The 18,650-nt window shown below is 46.3% G+C and overlaps 1 protein-coding gene across 1 annotated transcript in view; it reads left to right on the plus strand.

The window, feature by feature from the left end:
* The window catches only part of LOC127205081 (uncharacterized), a 176,460-nt gene that overhangs the window by 35,034 nt on the left and 122,776 nt on the right, over nucleotides 1-18,650 (plus strand). Inside the window, exons 7-11 of the mRNA XM_051164240.1 lie at nucleotides 1,787-1,925; nucleotides 3,263-3,420; nucleotides 8,553-8,705; nucleotides 11,651-11,752; nucleotides 16,985-17,146. Of these exons, the coding sequence (XP_051020197.1) occupies nucleotides 1,787-1,925; nucleotides 3,263-3,420; nucleotides 8,553-8,705; nucleotides 11,651-11,752; nucleotides 16,985-17,146 (714 nt within the window). The remainder of the gene's footprint in view (nucleotides 1-1,786; nucleotides 1,926-3,262; nucleotides 3,421-8,552; nucleotides 8,706-11,650; nucleotides 11,753-16,984; nucleotides 17,147-18,650) is intronic.

Here is an 18,650-nt window from a genome sequence, read left to right on the forward strand (position 1 = left end):
AGCACGTATCAGGTAAAGAAAACCTTGGGTCCAGGTGTGGTGGCGCATGCCTTTAATCCCAAACGAAGGTAAAGTTAGTTTGCAGAAGGAAGCACCCATATTTGAAAGTGATGTCTAATTGAGTGGCCGAAAAGGTGACGGATCAGAGAAGATTTGACAGAATAGGATTCTCCCAACTCTCACAAGAAGAGAGAGGAAAGGGAAGCTACTTAAGAGGCAGTTTTTTCAGAGAGAGGAGGGAGTTTTGCCAGGACAGTAATGGAGAGATGGGTTGCAGAGAGAGAGAACTCAGGTGAAGACAGAACGACACAGAAAATGAGAAAAAGCCAGAAGATTAGAGCAGATTGCTGAGTTAGTTTGAGGCCAAGCAGAGCAATCCTGGGCCGAGAGAGAAGCCAGATTAAATAAGTCAGCTGGGAGAAGAGTTTGAGCCAGAACAGCTGAGTTGAACCAGCCAGCCCAGAGCTCAGGAAGAACAAGTAACGGTCAGCTCATTAAGCAGTAAGTCTCAGAGGCTGAAAACCTTTTAAGCCTAGGTTAGATTTGTACGGAGGCCAGAAGCTTCCAGGATTAGGCCTAGGATAGCTTAAGGAGGTGGTTAGCCTCCCAGACAACAACTGAGCCAGGAGAATAAAAGTTACCTTTACAGGTTAGCCTTGTACACGGTGAGAACTTGGACTCAGAAAATAATACAGACTAATAATACAGGAACTAGGAAGGCAGCTTTAGCAGCTCAGTGGTGGAATATGTACAATAGCTTTACCAGTCTGGGGCACTGCCAGAGATGGGGTCAGGGGGAGAGTAACGGGATGACAGGGGTTATGTGGGAGTGGCCCTAAATCAGGCTACAGGATCCCAAAAGAAACCTGGTGTTCCAGGACTCCATTCCATCCTCAAAGTCAGCCAGCCACTGTGGGCTATCCTTCTTTCTCCCCTCAGTTACATGAAAACACAAGCCTGCCCTCCTAAATTTGGGACTTCCACATAAGACTTAACTCTTTCACCGGGCGGTGATGGCACACGCCTTTAATCCCAGCACTCGGGAGGCAGAGGGAGGCGGATCGCTGTGAGTTTGAGGCCAGCCTGGTCTACAAAGTGAGTCCAGGACAGTCAAGGCTACACAGAGAAACCCTGTCTCAAAAAACAACAACAAAAGACTTATCTCTTCCTCTTTGTGCCCTGAGCACCCCTGAGTGGTATGTAGTGCCTTTTCCACTCATGTGCATGACCACCTGTCCCGTCCTGCAGGACATATCAAACAGATTCGCTGAAAAAGGAGGTGCAGATGAAAGAGAAGGGACAGAGACACAAAGACTGTGGAGCCAAAACAAAGGCATCCTGACCAAGGCTCAACTCTATCCAACACAAGGCACCATTTATATAGCAAGAATTCTCCTACAGACTCCAGCTCCCCAGGCAGGCTAAAAAGGATGCACTCCCCGGAATAGCTCTGAAGTCAAGACTTCCTTGTTTTTTTTTAACAACACAAAGATTAGCAACTCAAAGAATACAATATGCTGCGCAGAGGATCCTTCTAGCACGGGTGGACAGCTCAGAGGCTGCAGCAGGGCAGAAGTGAGGCACAAGTAACACAGCCCCTGAGGACCACTGTAGGACTGGCTGGTAGCAATTGGGTCTCCAGGCTCCACCCTCTCTCAGTGGGCAAGTTTTCTAAACATGCCCACTCCCACCCCACCTGCCTGTTTCCCTCCTTCCCTATCACAAGGAAAGGCAGCAGCTCATGGAAACTGGGCTGCCCTCTGCCCTCTGGGTTTTCTCTGTCTAGGCCCTCCAGTATTTGCCCATCTCCAAGATGCAGCATCTAGCTGATAAGCAGGTCTCTGAACTCAGCAAGGAAAAAGAAACTGCCTGTGTCACCGACCTTAACTCTGCATCTCCTGGTCCTGTGGATGCCAGTGTTTCCGGTGAGAAATGGGCCTTTACTGGGGAAGAATGGAGAAGAGGGTTGTGATTGTGTGCGCGGACTGTGTCTTGGTTAGGGTTTCTATTGCTGCAACGAAACGCCGTGACCAAAACAAACAAACAATCAAGGTGAGGAAGGAAGAGTTTATTAGGCTCATGCCACCTCCTTGCTGTTCATCAGGGGAAGGAAGTCAGGACAGGAACTCAAGCAGGGCAGGATCCTGGAAGTGAGTGCTGCTGCCTGGCTGGTTCCCCATGGCTTGCTCAGCCTACTTTCTTAGAGAAGCCAGGACCACCAGCCCAGAGATGGCACCACCCACAATGGGCTGAGTCCTCCCAGCTCAACCACTAAGCAAGAAAATGCCTTACAGCTGGATCTCATGGAGGCATTTTCTCAATTGAGGTTCCCTTCCTTCAGACAACTCTAGCTTGTGTCCAGTTGACATAAGACCTGTTTTGTCCCATTATCTTCCTAGATACCAAAAAGTTACATCTTTGCAATAAGTTGCAATTTAATATTAAATTTCTTTATGGAAGACAATAGCTATGTACCTGAGTCTTTTTTATTTTATTTTATTTCATTTATTTATTTATTTATTTTGGTCTCATCTTTATAACTAGCTGTTATAGAGACAGGTGGACTGGCTTCTAGGTCTGTTTCTGTCATGGCCTAACATGGTCCTGCACATTCCCCCATTGGGCCTCAGTTTACTCATTGCCTTTTGGATGAGATGACCTCTAAGACTCCGTTCAGGTTTGGTGCTCCCCAGCCACCAGAGAATTCAGTCCTACGATCAATTTCGAGGTCCCTCTGTGCTTACTTTTGTGTTAAAGCAGCTGAGACGCCTGATCAAGTTTCTGCTGAGTGCTCTTGAATAACAAACATCCCCATTATATACAGAATGGCTCAGGAGCACCACCTGGACAGGCAGCCAACCCCAGGCGTGGGGAGGAAGGCAGCTCCATTTCTTCAAGAAGTCTAGTGTGAGAAGTTAGCCAGGAGAGCAAATGGGCGTGCTGGATAATTTGTCCCCAGCATAGTAAACTTGCCACAAGGACCACAGGTGGGGCAGGGGGTGGGGACCGAGATAGTCCCCGAGAGGTCTAGTGGGCTTCTCCTGCCGGCTGTGAGATCGTGGGGACTGCTTGCACCCCAAAGAAAGCTCGTCGGGATTGGGGACTGGGTGTCAAGAAAAGCCCAGCCAGGCAAAATGTAGATTTCCGTGGGAGACAGGAGCCGCTCCAGCCAGGGGCCTGCTTTCAGCTCTCTCCAAGGCCGGCTGCTGTTTCTCCTCCTCACTCACTGGCTTTCTTGTTCTTGATTTTGGTTACTTTTCAGGGCCAGAAAGAACAGGTGCTGCGTTTGTCCTGCCTCAGCATGTGACAGACAAGGAAGAGCTAAAACCTCAGCTGAGCCACCTCCTCTTGCATTTCAATCTCCCATACGACTTGCAAAAGCTGAAGGACTCAGCCAAAGAGATGGAACTTTTTTCCTTGGTACACGTGCGCTCTTACTGTAAATATGGAGTCGTTAGTATTTACTACAAAGTGCCTTGTTTGTTTGGGGCAGGATCTCATGTACCACAGCTGTACTCCTGCCCCCACCTCCACAGTATCCGGATTATAGGTGTTTGCTGCCCTTGTCTGACAAAGTTGTTTATTTCTTCTGCCAATGCTTGTTTCTAGAGTAATAAGATACAATGTAACAAGCCATCTTCCTGTTAGCAAGAGATTTCTTCCCATGAGAATAACGAGACCTCCTCATGGTAATGAAGCCCGAGGGATTTTACCTTTTGGGTTTTTTTCCTAGTAGATTTTAAAGAAAAGGTAGGAGGATATGGCCTGAAGAAGCTATAAATTTACCTTCTGAGTCTAAGAAGGGACCACAGTATTTTTTTTCCCTTTTTTTTTTTTTTTTTTTTTTGGTTTGGTTTTTTCAAGACAGGGTTTCTCTGTGTAGCCTTGGCTGTCCTGGACTTGCTTTGTAGGCCAGGCTGTCCTCGAACTCACAGCAATCCGCCTGCCTCGGCCTCCCAAGGCATGCACCACCACACCCAGCTTTTTAATTTATATTAAGTTTTTGATTGCAGTATTTTTGACATGCTGAATAAGGTTCTATCCAATTGAGCTCACATGTGTTCTGATGGATGGTCACACTGTACCTCAGGGCTCCCCTTAAACCCAGAACCTCATAGTATCAAAAGCCATGTTGAAACTTCTTTCAGAGGCAAAGATGGGACCGTGGATGCAAAACTTCAGATTTGGAATTCAAACAAACAGTGGCTTCGACAATAAGATAATGTGCTATCTCTAGTTGTATATTATTTGCAAGGTAAAATATCATCAGCTGGCTGACCTGAGCAGGCACAAATCTAACCTGGGTGGTTTTGAATGACCTCAGCGGGATGTGAAGTCGCCATCTTCTCTTCTGACACCATCCAGCCACCCTTGCCTGTGCTGGGGGAGGAGCTCACTTGGAAGAGCGCTGACCTTGATGGCCCATTTGCGTTTGTTTTCCTGCCAGCATCACATACCAGGGCTGTACGTTTTGTCTGGAACACACACTCTTGCTTGGTTTTGGGTTTTGTTTTGTTTTGGAGACAGGGTTTCTCTGTGTAGCCTTGGCTGTCCTGGACTCACTCTTTAAGCTCGCTGGACCCAACTGCGATCTCATTTCTCGTTTCTTGGAAGGTGATACTGTGTAGCTTTGCCTTCCCTCTTCCTGCTGTTTTTCCTCCTTCCTCCTCTTCCTCCCACTCTCCTCTTTATGTTTTGGTTTTGTTTTTCCAAGACAGGGTTTTTCTTGTAGTCCTGGACTTGCAGACCAGGCTGGCCTCGAATTCACAGATCCACCTGCTTCTGCCTCCACCTGCTCGGGATTAAAGGCGCATGCCGCCACCACCTGGCCCCTCCTCTTTGGTCTATCTCTTCCTTCCCCACCCCTTCTTCGGACAGTATTTTATGTAGCCCAGGGTCCTAGTTAAAATAGTCCTACTATTGCTGTGTTGAAACACCACGGCCAAGCTTGAAGAGGAAAGCGTTTGTTTGGCTTACACTCCATATCACACTCTTGTTGAGGGAAGCCAAGGCAGGAACTCAAACAGGGCAGGAACCTGGAGGCAGGAGATGCAGAGGCCACGGAGGATTGCGCCTTCCTAACTTGCCTCTCATGGCTTGCTCAGCCAGCTTTCTTTTAGAACCCAGGACCACCAGCCTAGGGATGGCCCCACCCACGATGGGCGGAGCCCTCCTCCACCAATCACTGTAAGCAAGGATGCAGTGAAACCACTGGACCAGCCCACTCCGTGGGTAGACAGGTTTATTGGGGATTAAGCCTGGAAGTACAGAGAAAACCGCAAACTGGTGGGAAGGCCTTGCCAAGTTTTTAAAAAGATAGGTAGCAGTGTGGGGTGGGCGTGGGGAGCAGTGGGAGCCAGAACAGCCTAGGAGCCGACACAGGAACTTTTGATGAGAACTTTGACCCTGTTACAGGCTTGTTTGAGTTAATCAGGAAGCAGATGCCTCGTTGCCAGAGGTAGTTGCCTGTAGGAGGCAGATATGCGACAAACAGAAATGGGTTTTGCAAGTCTCCTGGAGAATGCTGAATTTAGGTAGCAGTCCTCCTGGCTGCCCAGTCAGAGTCCCTCCTGAGCTGAGCCCAGACTGCCATTTAGGACATTGTCAACATAACTGCCATTTTGTGGGCCCACTTTGGACCTAATAGTCACTAACTAGTGAACTGCCCAACAGACTTGCCTATAGCCAGATCTTATGGCAGCCGCATTTTCTCAGCTTCCTCCTCTCTGATGACCCAAGCTAGTATCACATTAACATAAAAATGTCCAGTACAGGCTAGTTACAAAACTCATAGTCCGTCCCCCCCGCCCCCCCCCACGCCTCAGCCTCCCAAGTACTGGGATTACAAGTGTGTGCCACTATGCCCAGCACTTTTGTTATCTTTCTTTAACCAGAACACCCCAACAAAGCACCTTGCTCCCTAAGAATAGCTTATATCCTTTTCATGGCGATAGTTAGCTTTGATTTTCTTCTTAGAGCACTATTGTAAGGAATATTAGCTCTGCTTCCAGGATGGTCAGACACATTCCTCCTCCCCTCCTCCCGTGTGTGTGTGCGCGCGCGCGCGCGCATGTTTTGGGTCCCCCCCCCCCCCCCCCCCCAGCACTTTAATGCCGTAGGACAGGGTCAATCAACTGCAGCCTGCAGTCCGCCGCCTGTTTTTGTTTTGTTTTCTCCAAAATAAAGCTCTACTGGGATCTAGTTGTCCTCCCACCACTAAAATGACATGTCACTAAGTGGCTTACAACAACAGTTCCTTACTGTTCCGATGGTTGAGACATTCACGGGCAGGGAGATTCAGTGCCTGGGCTTTCTGGTTTGTAGATGCTACCTCTGTGTGTGCGTGTGTGTGTCTGCACATAAAATAAAAACTAAGCAATAAAAATGCTAGAGAAAATGAGTGAATGAATGAAGTAGGTCTTTCCAGGCCTAGTTCTATTCATAAGAGATAATTACTTTCCCAAGTGCCAGCTCCTGGTCCCTTCACCTTCAGGGGGTTAGGATTTCAACACATTAATTCTATAGAAACACAGAAATTCAGATGCCAGCAACCCCACGCGTCTTTGTTGTTACCTGTGGCCACTTTCACCCCACAGTGGCAGACTTCAATAGCTGTGATCTGAAAACGCTGAACTATTACTTAATCTGACCCCTTAAGAAAGATTCCACTGCCCAGGCCTAGAATAGTGTCTGTCTCTCTAACACCCTGCCACGCTAGATGTGTCCATGGCTGTGCCGTGCAGCTTACTGCTCACGCATAGCTGTTGAGCCCTTGAAATGTAATTAATGCAAGTGGGAAACTAAAAGTTCACATTGATTTAACTTTAACTCACAATGATTGGATAATCAACCACTCCTGTTAAGTGGCATTTAGAAGTTTTGCGTTGTTGTACGACTATCTCAGTCAGAGCGCACTGTGGCTGAGCACCAGTGGAGGAAAAAGGTGCTGGCAGGAGGAAGTTAGCGACATAGCCTCCGCCTAAAGGTAGGAGGTGACAATGGTAGCTTCGGAATCTTTTCCACTAGTGGTATCTAAGGCAGTCGGCCAAGAGCAGGATTTATTTAACGCTTAGATGTTCTAGTTTACCAAATGGTCAGAAAAACTAAATACTTTTCCAGAGGTGGGAGTTTACTTCCTGCTTATATTTAGAGTCTAACCCCAAATTTATGCCAAGTATCTTTATTTATGCTAATTTATGCTAATGTGCTCCAGCTCTTTAGTGCAGGAGTTCATCATAGGTGAGGCATGCTGGCCATCACCATAGACTGAGAGCGTGAACCACACAGAGGTGTTTACATTAAGTACTGTCATGACAAAGACCTCTTCGCGAGTCAGGTTCCCTCAGGGGCTACTTCAAAGGCAGGGGCTGGAGAGTTAGCTCAGCAGTTAAGAGCCCTGGCTACTCTTCCAGAGGACCTAAATTTCATCTCTAGCAGCCAAAGCCGTGGTGTTTCACAACCACTTGTAACTCCAGTTCCAGGGGATCTGACACCTTCCGGCCTCCTAGGGCACTGAACACACATGTCATAGAATTACATACAGGCCAAATATCCATGCACGTAAAATAAAAACTAAACAAGAAAAATGTTAGAGAATGAATGAATGAATGAGTGAATGAATGAATGAGTAGCTGTTTTTGAGATCCAAGACATTTTTCGTTGGGCTCCGCTTCTTTCTTTCCCTTCCTCTTTCTCCTCTTTTTTCTTTTGTATGAGTTCACATGTACATATGTGTGTGGTGAGCATGCATTTGTGTGCAGTGCAGGCCTAGGCACATGTGTGCGAACACCCAAGGAGGAGTTGGTAACCTGATCCACCACTCCCTACCTTACTCCTTGAGACAGGGTCTCTCATTGAACTTGGAGCTGGGCTGATGGCCAGCAAGACCTAGTGACCCTCCTATCTCCGGCGAGGCGGTTACACACACATGAAGTCATGGCTAGTTTTTGTTTGTTTTGTTTTACATGGGTGTTAGAATCCAAACTCAGGTCCTTATGCTTGGGCAGCAAATCTTCCCTCCTCTCCCTCCTTTTCCCTGTATCCCTCCCCTCATCCTCATCCTCCCCGCCCCTCCTCTCTCTTCTCTTTCTCCTCTCCCTCCTTTTCCCTGTATCCCTCCCCTCCTCCTCACCCTCCCCCACCTCCTCTGTCTCCTCTCTCTTCTCTTCCTCCTCTCCCTCCTCTCTCCCATCCTTCCCTTCTCTCTCCTCCTTTTAATTTTTATTAGCATTTAAGAGAAACACCCCAGAGCAGACAAGCTATAAATCTCAGTAGCTGCCTGAGAAGGAAGATAATAATACATAATGTCACGATAGGCACTGAGGTCAGCTATGCGGCAGATAAGCACCCACATGGCCAGGAGGAGAGCTTGAGAGAGAGAGAGAGAGAGAGAGAGAGAGAGAGAGAGAGAGAGAGAGAGAGAGAGAGAGAGAGAGAGAGCGCCATGCCGGAGCCCAAAGTGTTAGGCACGCTTTTCCGAGCAACTGGAAAGGCAGGCACCTTCTGCAGCCCCGTGACTGTAGCTCTCCCCCTCTCTTCTCAACCCTCTCTAGGTTTCTCAGAACTTCCAAAGCATCTTCACCAAGCAACAAAGGATGTGGACATTCCTAGACTACCAGGCCGAGAGAGCTAAAGTGCAGACTATGACTTTGTCAGGACCTGCTACCACCCTGAAGAAGAGAGCCACTTGGATGCCCTTCGTGAAGGTAAGGAGGCTGCAGCGACGGTCACCTGCTGTTGATGTCAGCAATGCCAAAGGCCTTTCCTCCAGCGGAGCAGGCACCCTGGCAACACCAGGTCTTTCTGGTCCCTGTTCTTCCCTTTCATTAGTACCCTGAGCAAATTGTCCTCAAGGACCATGGGACAAGTTCTTGTAGGTCCTCAATGGAGATCACTGAGAAAACCTCATCCTGTGCACTGGGTCCTCTCTGCTTTCTTCCTGCCTTAGACTTTTGTTGAAAGATTTCTTCAACAACACCTGAGCTGGAAATTAACCCAACACCTGAACCCCACTCTGTAGATCTGATTTTTTTTTAATTTTTTATTTCTTTCTTTCTTTTCTTTTTACATATTTGTTATAAAGGGCAGAATTTTCACATAGACTTGTTCTCTATTCTATGTGGCAAGGATTGCCTTAGGCTCTGGCCTTCCTGTCTCAACTCCCTTAGTGCTGGGGTTACTGGTGTGTGCCAGTATGCTTAGCTAAAGCTCTACCCAACACACACACACACACACACACACACGCACACACACACACACACACACACACACTATTTTTGAGGGAAAGTTTTACTCCTTAGCCCAAGCTGATTTTAAACTCATAGCAGTCTATCTGCCTTGGCCTCTCACGTGCTAGGAGTTACAGTGATGTGTCACTATGCCAGGCTCCCTTTTCACTTTTAATGATTTCATATGTGTGACAAGAACACAGTCAGAAATATAATTAACTGGTGTAAAGCCCACACTTTTATTTAAAACTCTTACTGGATATTTACCAGTGATGAAGATGCAGCATTTATAAACAATGCCTGTGTGCCAGGATTAAAGCCAAGGGCAGTAGCTGGTGTCAACTACAGCCAAGTCTCATTAGTCAAGCAGTCTGTGCCTGGAAAGAACCAGAAACACTGGTTTAGCAGATCCAGAAAGCCAAGGTTAGGTTCCTGAGAGCCGGTGGTTAAAGTGTCAATTAATGCAAAGCTTTGCCAGCTGTAGTGGCTCATGCACTCCCAGGCCTTGGGAGGCTGAGGTAGGAACCACTGCACCAGCTCTAGAACAGCATGGGCTACACAGTGAGTTCCAGCCCAGCTTAGAACACAGTACTTGCAGCTACAGAGTGAGACCGCATTTCATGAAAAGAGAAACGAAACCATGGCAAAACCCAGAGCCTTGTTTTGTTGTGGTTGTGTTTAAAGATGCCCTGTTTAATACATACCATTGAGTCCTAAACATTGAAGTTCATGATCAGAAGCTCTAGAACGCCGTGTGAATGATGGTCATCTTCTCCAGAGACTGTGTCACACCCTCTAGTGAGGGACCTGAGACATAGCCAGCACTTTAGGATTCTGTTTCAGGACTATTTTCACCGATGGTGGAAAAAAAAAAGGGACAATATGCGTGACTAAACAAAAAACAATAGGGACACTTGTTTATAGTGCCATAAGGCAGAATGTTGCCTTGTTCCACATTGGCTGGGAATGTGTCCACTGTCCCCAACCCCGTGCCTATCCATGAGTGACTATGACTGACACTGGGGTCACAAATACATTTTAATGAGTAGGCAAGATTGAACATATAAAATCATTGTTTGATAAGGATTGATTGTAATATTAAGGAAGGGAGTTGCTTTTTAGAGGTTAAATATATACAATGTAGTGTGTGTGTGTGTGTGTGTGTGTGTGTGTGTGTGTGAGAGAGACTATGCATGTGTGTGTGCCCATATATGACCACAGGCTGGCAATGACCGCCACAGGTCAGAAGAGAGCATCAGATCCCCCCTGGGACTTGAGCTATAGGCAGATGTAAACTGCCTGATGTGTGTGCTGGGAACCAAACTCTGAAAGGAAAGTCTGATATGATTTGTTGCTTTTGCTGTTAATTCAGGGCTGCATTGACAAAGCACACTGAACTGCGTAGATAGTAAGCAGAGTAACTTTGCTTTTTACATTTCTAGAAGCTGAGCAGGTCTGCCTGCCAGCATGGCTGGGATCTGACAAAAGAACATTCTTCTAGACTACAGACCACTGACCTTTTGCCATTATTCCCTTACAGGGCGGGAGGGACACACAGGAGTCTCAGACCTCTTATGAGCAGTTGATTCATGAGGGTTCTACTGTCACGAACTATCCCCTCCAAAGTCTCACTTGGCTATAGCATCGCATTGAAGAGTGGGTTAAACATGAATTTTGGAGACACAGTCCATCCTGAAGAGCTGTCTGAAAAAAAGAAAGGAACCAAAGATTTTTTTCTCTTTCCAGGGCTTGAACTCAGGCAGTCAGTGTAGGTGGGACAGACCCTCTGTGTTAGAATTAACCTCCAAACATAGATATTAAGGAAGAACTTGGGCAGAACAGGCAGGAGTGTCCAGTCTTTTGACACTAAAACATGGCGTTGTCATCTACAGAGTCTGTGCATGGGAACTGTACAATTGAGTTACAAAAACAAATCTGCTTTTAAGTAAGTTTATCTCTTTGTGTCATAGCTATTCGTGGCCACAGGCAGTCTGCAGATAGAAAGCTGAGTGTAGGTATTTGAGCTGAGAGATGAATTTGAGAATTATCAGCAATGTTGATGATGTCACTTATAGCCAGAGAGCTAAGTTTAGAGATGATGCAGTGTCTTAATAGGAAAGATGAGACTTTAAGTGTGTGGTCCTCAGCACTCTGTTCCCCTCTGCTCTGTCAAGATGATGTACCTGGGCTGGTGGTACTAGGCTCCTTCCTGCTTGTGGGCTGCATGGTCTAGTCCAGATGGGAACTCCTGTGTGGCATAGGCCAAGTGCCAACAGGAACTGCTGGCTCCTTCTACAGGTCTGGGACCCGTGTGGACCCTTCCCAAGGCCTCACACGCCCCAGCAAACCTTCCAGCAGGGCAGGTCCTCAGATCTTTTTCTGTGTGGCTTTTATTGAGACGCATGAACGTATTCATCCCTTAGGTCAAGCCGAAATGTGATCCTTGGCAGAAGAAGATGTTGACCAGACTCAGGGAACGGAAGAGAATAGATGAGCTAATGCGACTCCAGTCAGAGTTTTTGAAGGTGAGAAAATAGCCATGTTCTGTTACAGGTCAGAGGCTGGCCGAACGCCATCCTAAAAAAAAAAAAAAAAAAAAAAGAAAGAAAAAGAAAAGAGGTTTTCTTTGTTTGAAAAACAAACAACTCATTGACATGATTTACTATAAAAACTTTATTTTTCAGCTTTTTTTTCTTTACATTTTAAGAAATTTAGTTTTGTTTTACTTGCATGGTATCTATGCACCATTGGTATATCTGATGCCATGGAGGCCAGGAGAGGCTGTTGGGTCCCCTGAGACTCTGATCTGTAGGCTCTGTTTCTTAACAATTAAACTTTATTATACAACCCAACTAGCTTACACAAGAGGGGAAAAGGTTAAAGGGAAAAAAGAGTGAGCCTTTCGGTATCCGTTCCATGGGACGGGTCCTTAGGTGTCTCTGGCCTGCATGCTGGTCCAGCCTGTTTGCTGATCCACATGCGCTCAAGCCTGGTCTGAACCTGCTGCAGCTCTCTCCTTTCCGCCTGCCTGAGTTGCTTGCCTGAGTCACGTGCAAGGGTGGTCTCCTTCTCCCATTGAGGATTGATTAGAAAAACAATAGTCCAGGTGGAGTCCCCTGGTCTGCTTCCTGAATTCCAGGCCCAGGATGGCTCCACTCAGTCTGTCACAAGGTATTCATGAGGTAAAGCCTGCCAAGACTACTTCTACCTGTGACAAAGCTTACAGTCTTTCCCAAACTGATCTCTTATTTAGAACTTTCTAATTTAACCAGCAAACTTTAAAAATACAGCTACCTTTCAGGAGAGAATTAAAAACTCCCCAAGTTTGGTAGTACATGCACATTTTTAATCCCAGAACTCAGGAAGCAAAGGTAGATGGCAGATCTCTGTGAGTTCGAGGCCAGCCTGGTCTACATAGAGACTTCAGGCCAGCAGGGTGACGTAGTAAAATCCTGTCTTAAAAAAGGAAGAAGAAAAGAAAAAATGCTGTGAGAAAATGCTGGGTGTTCACCTCAGGCCTGCACCCTGTGTGGTAGCCTCCTTAAACTGAACTTCCTCGTATTTGAAACAGGAAAGCTGGCTGCAGATCACTTCTGAGGAAAGTTACTGTCTTAGCCAGTGTAGTACAGAGTTCAACAGCGCTAAACATGCTCACATTGTTGGGCAATGAGTCTCCAGAACACTCTTATCTTGCAGCGCACTGACACTCTGCTCACATCCAACAATTCCTCCCAGTTCCCAGGGCAACCGCCCCACTTCCTCTTCAGACGAAACTTCAGATGGGGGTCTAGTCATGCATTCTTTTTTTAAAATTGAATTTAATTTTAAAAACCTAATTTATTCAGATTACATCCTGATTGTTATCCCCTCACCTGTATCTTCTGGTTCCACCCCTCCCTCCCTCTTTGACCCTATTCCCTTCCCTTAGACCTGTGACAAAAGGGGACCCCTCCCCCACCATATAACCACAGCCTATCAGGTCTCATCTGGATAGCCTGCTTCCCCTTCCTCTGTGTGCCTGCTGGGCCTCCTCACCAAGGGGAAGTGCTCAAATAGGGGGCACCAGAGCTCATGTCAGAGGCAGTCCCCGCTCTCCCCACAACCATGGAGAATGAGTTGTCCATTGGCTACATCTGAACAGGGGGTCTAGGTTTACTGCATGCATTGTCCTTGGTTGGTACAGCAGTTTGTGCAGGCCCCCTGGGTCCAAATCTACCAGCCTTGATGGTCTTCTTGTAGGGTTCCTGGACTCTCTGGGTCCTTCTATCTCTCCATTCTTCCATACTACTCTTACCTGTGGTACATTTACACTATGGAATACTACTCAGCTATTAAAAAGAGGGAAATCCTGAAATTTGTAGGCAAATGGATGGAACTAGAAATGATCATTATGAGTGAGATAACCCAGACCCAGAAAGACACGCATGATAAATACTCACTTATAAGTGGATATTAGTCCAACATGGATGCTCTCTGAGAGTCTTTAGTTAGAGTATTTTGTATCCGTTCTGCCTATAAAGCAAATAACTGACACAAGGGGACTGGAACGTACATTAAAGCTGCCAGCACTTTGCCGGGCAGAGTCTGAACTGATTCTAATCTATATGTAAACTAAACAAACTACTCTAAACCTTATAACACACATATATTCAAAGCACTTGCACTATGACCCCTGGGCTGGTCCACGTCAAGTTCCCACCGTCCTCCTCCGTCAAAAACAAAAAAACAAAAAAACAAAAAACTCCCTCTCTAACATTCAACTTTTCTCCTCCCCTCCAGAAAGTCCCGCCTTCCACTTCCTGTCCTTCTGCCCAGCTGATTGGCTAAACAGTGATTTATTGACGGTTGATACATTCACTCAGCATTCTTCCACAGTCTTCACTCAGCGGGGCATCCGGACAGATGGGGGTGGGTGGGGGGGGCTCACTGTTAGTCATGTATTCTTTAACCTTTTCATGACTGGCTTACTTCAGTTAGCACAATGTCTTTGAGGAGCATCCATGTTGGAAAATGTGTAAGAAATTTCTTCTTTTTCAAGGCTGAGTAGTAATCTCTTGTAAGAATATACTAAGGTCTTTTCATGCACCTGTTGATGGAGCTCATGGACACTGAGGGTACTGCTGTGAGCACAGGTGTGCAGCTGCCCGAGGTCTTGTCTCCGACTCTTCTGGTTGTACAGCCAGAAGTAAAACAGCTGAGTCATATGTTAATTCTATTTGCACCTTCAGTCTTTGGTGTTTATTGTAGCAGTTACCCTTCAGTACAAACAACAGCAGACAGGGGTTTCAGTTTTACAATGCCCTCATCAACTATGGCTACTCTCTGCCTTCCTCAGTAGTGGCTTCCTACTGGGTGTGACGGAGTATGCATCCCTCTGGCGATGCGGAGAGCATTTGCATAAGCTTCTTGGCCGTTTGCATTGTCATATTGAGGATGTGCCTGTTAGTGTCCTTTGCCCTGACTTTAGATTTATTTAGTAATTACGTTATGTCGTTAGATTCTAAGAGCTCTTTATATGTGCTATTTTGCTTATATATTCTATTTTCTTTATCAGATAAATGACTGGGAAGTATTTTTCTTTACTTATAGGCTACTTCCTTGTTTCATTTATATATCCTTTGAGTCACAAAAGTTTTTTAGTTTGATGGAGTGCCATTTTCAGTTTTTACCCCCACCTCTGACATTGGGCATCAAAAAAAACAAAAAACAAAAAACAAAAAAAAACAAAAACCCAAACAAACTAACAAATAATCAACAAACAAAATCCCAATAGTAAAAACAAGACAAAACAAAACAAAAAACAAACAAAACCCAGCCCTGGCTCTGGAGAGGTGGTGCAGTAGTTGAAGCGTAGATTGCTTTTGCAATAGACCAGGGTTTGTTTCCCGGTCCCTCCATGGTGGCTCACAGCCATTGGGAACTCCAGTTCCAGGGGGCATCCGACGACTCTGACCTCCAGGGCCACCAGACACACATGTGGTACACAGACATATGTGCAGGTAAAACACTCAAATACTTAATAAAAGAAATCTTTTTAAAGTGTAACTCACAAAAAAAGTTGCCAAATCCATGATTATGAAGCTAACATCTGGGAGTTTTGTACTTTCAAGGCTTAACTTTTTTCTGTAATTCATTTGAAGCAAGCTTCTGCATACAAGAAGAAATGTCACCATTCTGCATGTGGCTGTGTGGTTTTTCCCACATCATTAAGGCAGTCAGTATCTTTTCCCAGGTAGTGGTCTTGGTGTTTAGCTCTGGGCTCCATCAACCTGTAGTCTGCCCTTATGCCAAGGCCACACTATTTTGATGGCTATTTATTTGTAATACTTTTTTGACTCAGGGAGTAAGAGTCCTATAGTCTTGTTCTTTTTCAAAATTATTTGTCTCTTGGGGGTTCCTTGATAGTCCATGTGAACTTTACAATGATTTTTTTTTTTTTTTTTTTTTTTTTTTTTTTTAAACTTGCAAGACATGTCTCTGGGATTTTGACAGGATTGGAATAAATTATCTTTTGAATTCTCTGTGATATTAAAATGACACAGTAGTATGCAGGTCATTGAAACGGTAGGTAGGTTTTGGGACCATTATTTAGTTCTTTATGTCTTGAAGAGAAGGGCTGTTTATTCAACTGTTGCATGCTGGGCATTTTATAGCAATCCAGGAAAAGATGTCATTGGTGTTGCTGTCAAGTTCGCATGGGTTGTTCAGGTGGAAAAGACAGGGAAATGGGTTCAGGTCTGTGTCTTTCAGGAGCATGGGCTGGCCTTCTTCAGGAGCATGGGCTAGCCTCGCCCTTCAGGAACATCGGCTAGCCTCACCCTTCAGGAGCATGGGCTGGCCTCCTTCAGGAGCATGGGCTGGCCTTCTTCAGGAGCATAGGATGGCCTCCTTCAGGAACATGGGCTGCCCTCCTTCAGGAGCATGGGCTGGCCTCATGCCATCCTGCCACCACCCTCTCCATCTCCTGCTTCCTAACAGAGGACAGAGTTGCACCCAGAGCTGATTGGAGTTTCTCTTTTCACTGGTGCAACACTTGAGAGAGTGCTATCTGATGTTGTCTCAGAGGCTTCCTTTGAACTTAAAGTAAGCTGGCCTGTATATCTGAAATTATATGTGGTCAAATGGATGAATGGATTGGGTGACTGTAATGTCCAAGCTTAATTTAATTTTTTTTTTTTTTCTGAGACAGGGTCTCTTCTGTGTAGCCTTGGCTGTCCTGGACTCACTTTGTAGACCAGGCTGGCCTCGAACTCACAGCGATCCTCCTGCCTCTGCCTCCTGAGTGCTGAGATTAAAGGCGTGGGCCACCATGGCAGGGTCACATGGTGCTGGAGAGGGACCCTATAAATACATGCATGGTAGACAAGCACTCTATGATGCTATTTCCTCAGCCCTAATGTGTTTGACGGAACGAAGTTCCACTTAAGGCTCCTTTCAGATTCTTGCTGAAGAGAAGGGGTCCATGGGCCAGAGAGATGGCTCAGTAGGTAGAGGCGCTTGCCTCTAAGCCTGACAGCTTGAGTTTGATGCCCTGGATTCACACAATGGAAGGAGTTGTCCTCTGACCTGCACACATATGCTGTGATACCTATACAAACACACACACACACACACACACACACACACACTTTTTCTAGTGCGCTCTCATGCATACACACAATAAACAAACAAACAAACCAGTGAGTTAAAAATATATTTGTTATGGAAAAAGAAGCAGGCCTTTTGTGTCTACTAACCATCTCTTCTCTCTACATAAGATGTCCGACCCTGTGCAAGTCATGCAAGCGCTCCAAGATCATGCTGCAAAGACAGTGACTATGGCTCCGCATCAGCCATCTTTCACAACTTCTCTGGCTCTGCATCCGTGCAACAGCGACCAAGTCTGGCACAATATTTATAGCAACCCCAGGCTCTACCAGGTAGGACAGGAACAGTCCGTTTGCCTTTGCCTTCTGTGCCTTTGATGCAGGGCGTGTCACCTTTAGTAACTCACCCTCTGCGTCAAAGCTCTGTTATCTGTGCAGGTTAATTATCATAATAAGAAAGAAATGGTGCTAATCAGAGAGAGGCTTGTACAGATGTGCACTGTGATATTCACAGACCCACACCAGCGAGGCTGCAAGTCCTGAGGTGACTAGAGCCGGGCGGCGAGCCAGTGGCACCCTGTGTGCCGTTAGTGGGGCTGTAAGGACAGCGTGGGCTGCTATGGGAAACACAAGAAATAAGAAGAGAATTAACATAAATGGTGGGAAAGGCCAGCAAGAGGGTGGTGCAGAGGAGAAGACTCCTGTGAAAGGACGGTGAAGACAAGCTGCCCTTTTGACGCAGAAGGAAAGACTGGTTAAGAACGTGCATAAAAGCCGGGGTGGTGGCGCACGCCTTTGATTCCAGCACTTGGGAGGCAGAGGCAGGCAGATCGCTGTGAATTCAAGGCCAGCCTGGTCTACAAAGCGAGCCTAGGACAGCCAGGGCTACATAGAGAAACCCTGTTTTGAAAAACAAAAAAAATAAAAAAAAAAAAAAATAAAAAGAACATGCATAAACTCTAAAGAGGGTTGTGTCCGGTCAGGGGGCAGTACATTCAGAAGGGTGTTTTGGGATTCACGTGGCAGCAGTGTGTGAATTAGACTGAAGAAGGAAGAGATCTAATTCAGGGAAACCAGTCAGGTGGCTAAGCCATAAGAGGAAGTGTCTACACAGCACTGGCGGCCATTTGTCCCAACCCTGGCACCATAGGCTTTTGGAACTAGAATTTGCTGCTATTTGCTTAGGATGGGAAGGTCTGACTGTGTTCACAGTCTGAAAGGGAAGGGTGCTAGAAAATAGAGATGGAAGACAGAAAACAGGAGATGGAACATGACGTCACTTCCTCTGATGTAGAAGGAGTTCTGCAGGTGTGAAAGGTTAGGATGCAGGCACTTGTCCCTGCTGGGGGACAGATGCAGGTGTTGCCTGCATTCTCAAGGGTAAGGTGAAAGGACCTAGGAGGAGTGCTGTGGTGAGACTGCAAGGCCACCAGAGAGCCTCATAGCTAAGAGGCCTCAGAGCTCCTTCCATATAATTCTGTTGCTTTAACAGTTCTGAAGAAAACTGTAGAGTGATGAAAAGTTATAGAAAGTCAAAGGTATGTGGGAGTTGAGAATGCTGGTGAAAGGCCTGGACAGTCATCCCAGGCTGGAGAGGGTGGGGGCTGAGGGTTCTAGCAAGTTCTAGAGTGTCTGGAAGCAAATACAAATACAACACTTACAACACTTGCACACACACACACACACACACACACACACACACACACACACACTTCTTATGTCTTCTTTAATGTGTTGAATGCAGACCTAGGGAATGCAGTGAGAAATGAGTTAGCCACATAGGTCAGCAGTAGAGTGGCAGATCAGTACAGGCCTCCCGGATCCCAGACTCCTCCAC

The sequence above is a fragment of the Acomys russatus genome, chromosome 21 (assembly GCF_903995435.1).
Source record: "Acomys russatus chromosome 21, mAcoRus1.1, whole genome shotgun sequence".
Taxonomy (NCBI): Eukaryota; Metazoa; Chordata; class Mammalia; order Rodentia; family Muridae; genus Acomys; species Acomys russatus.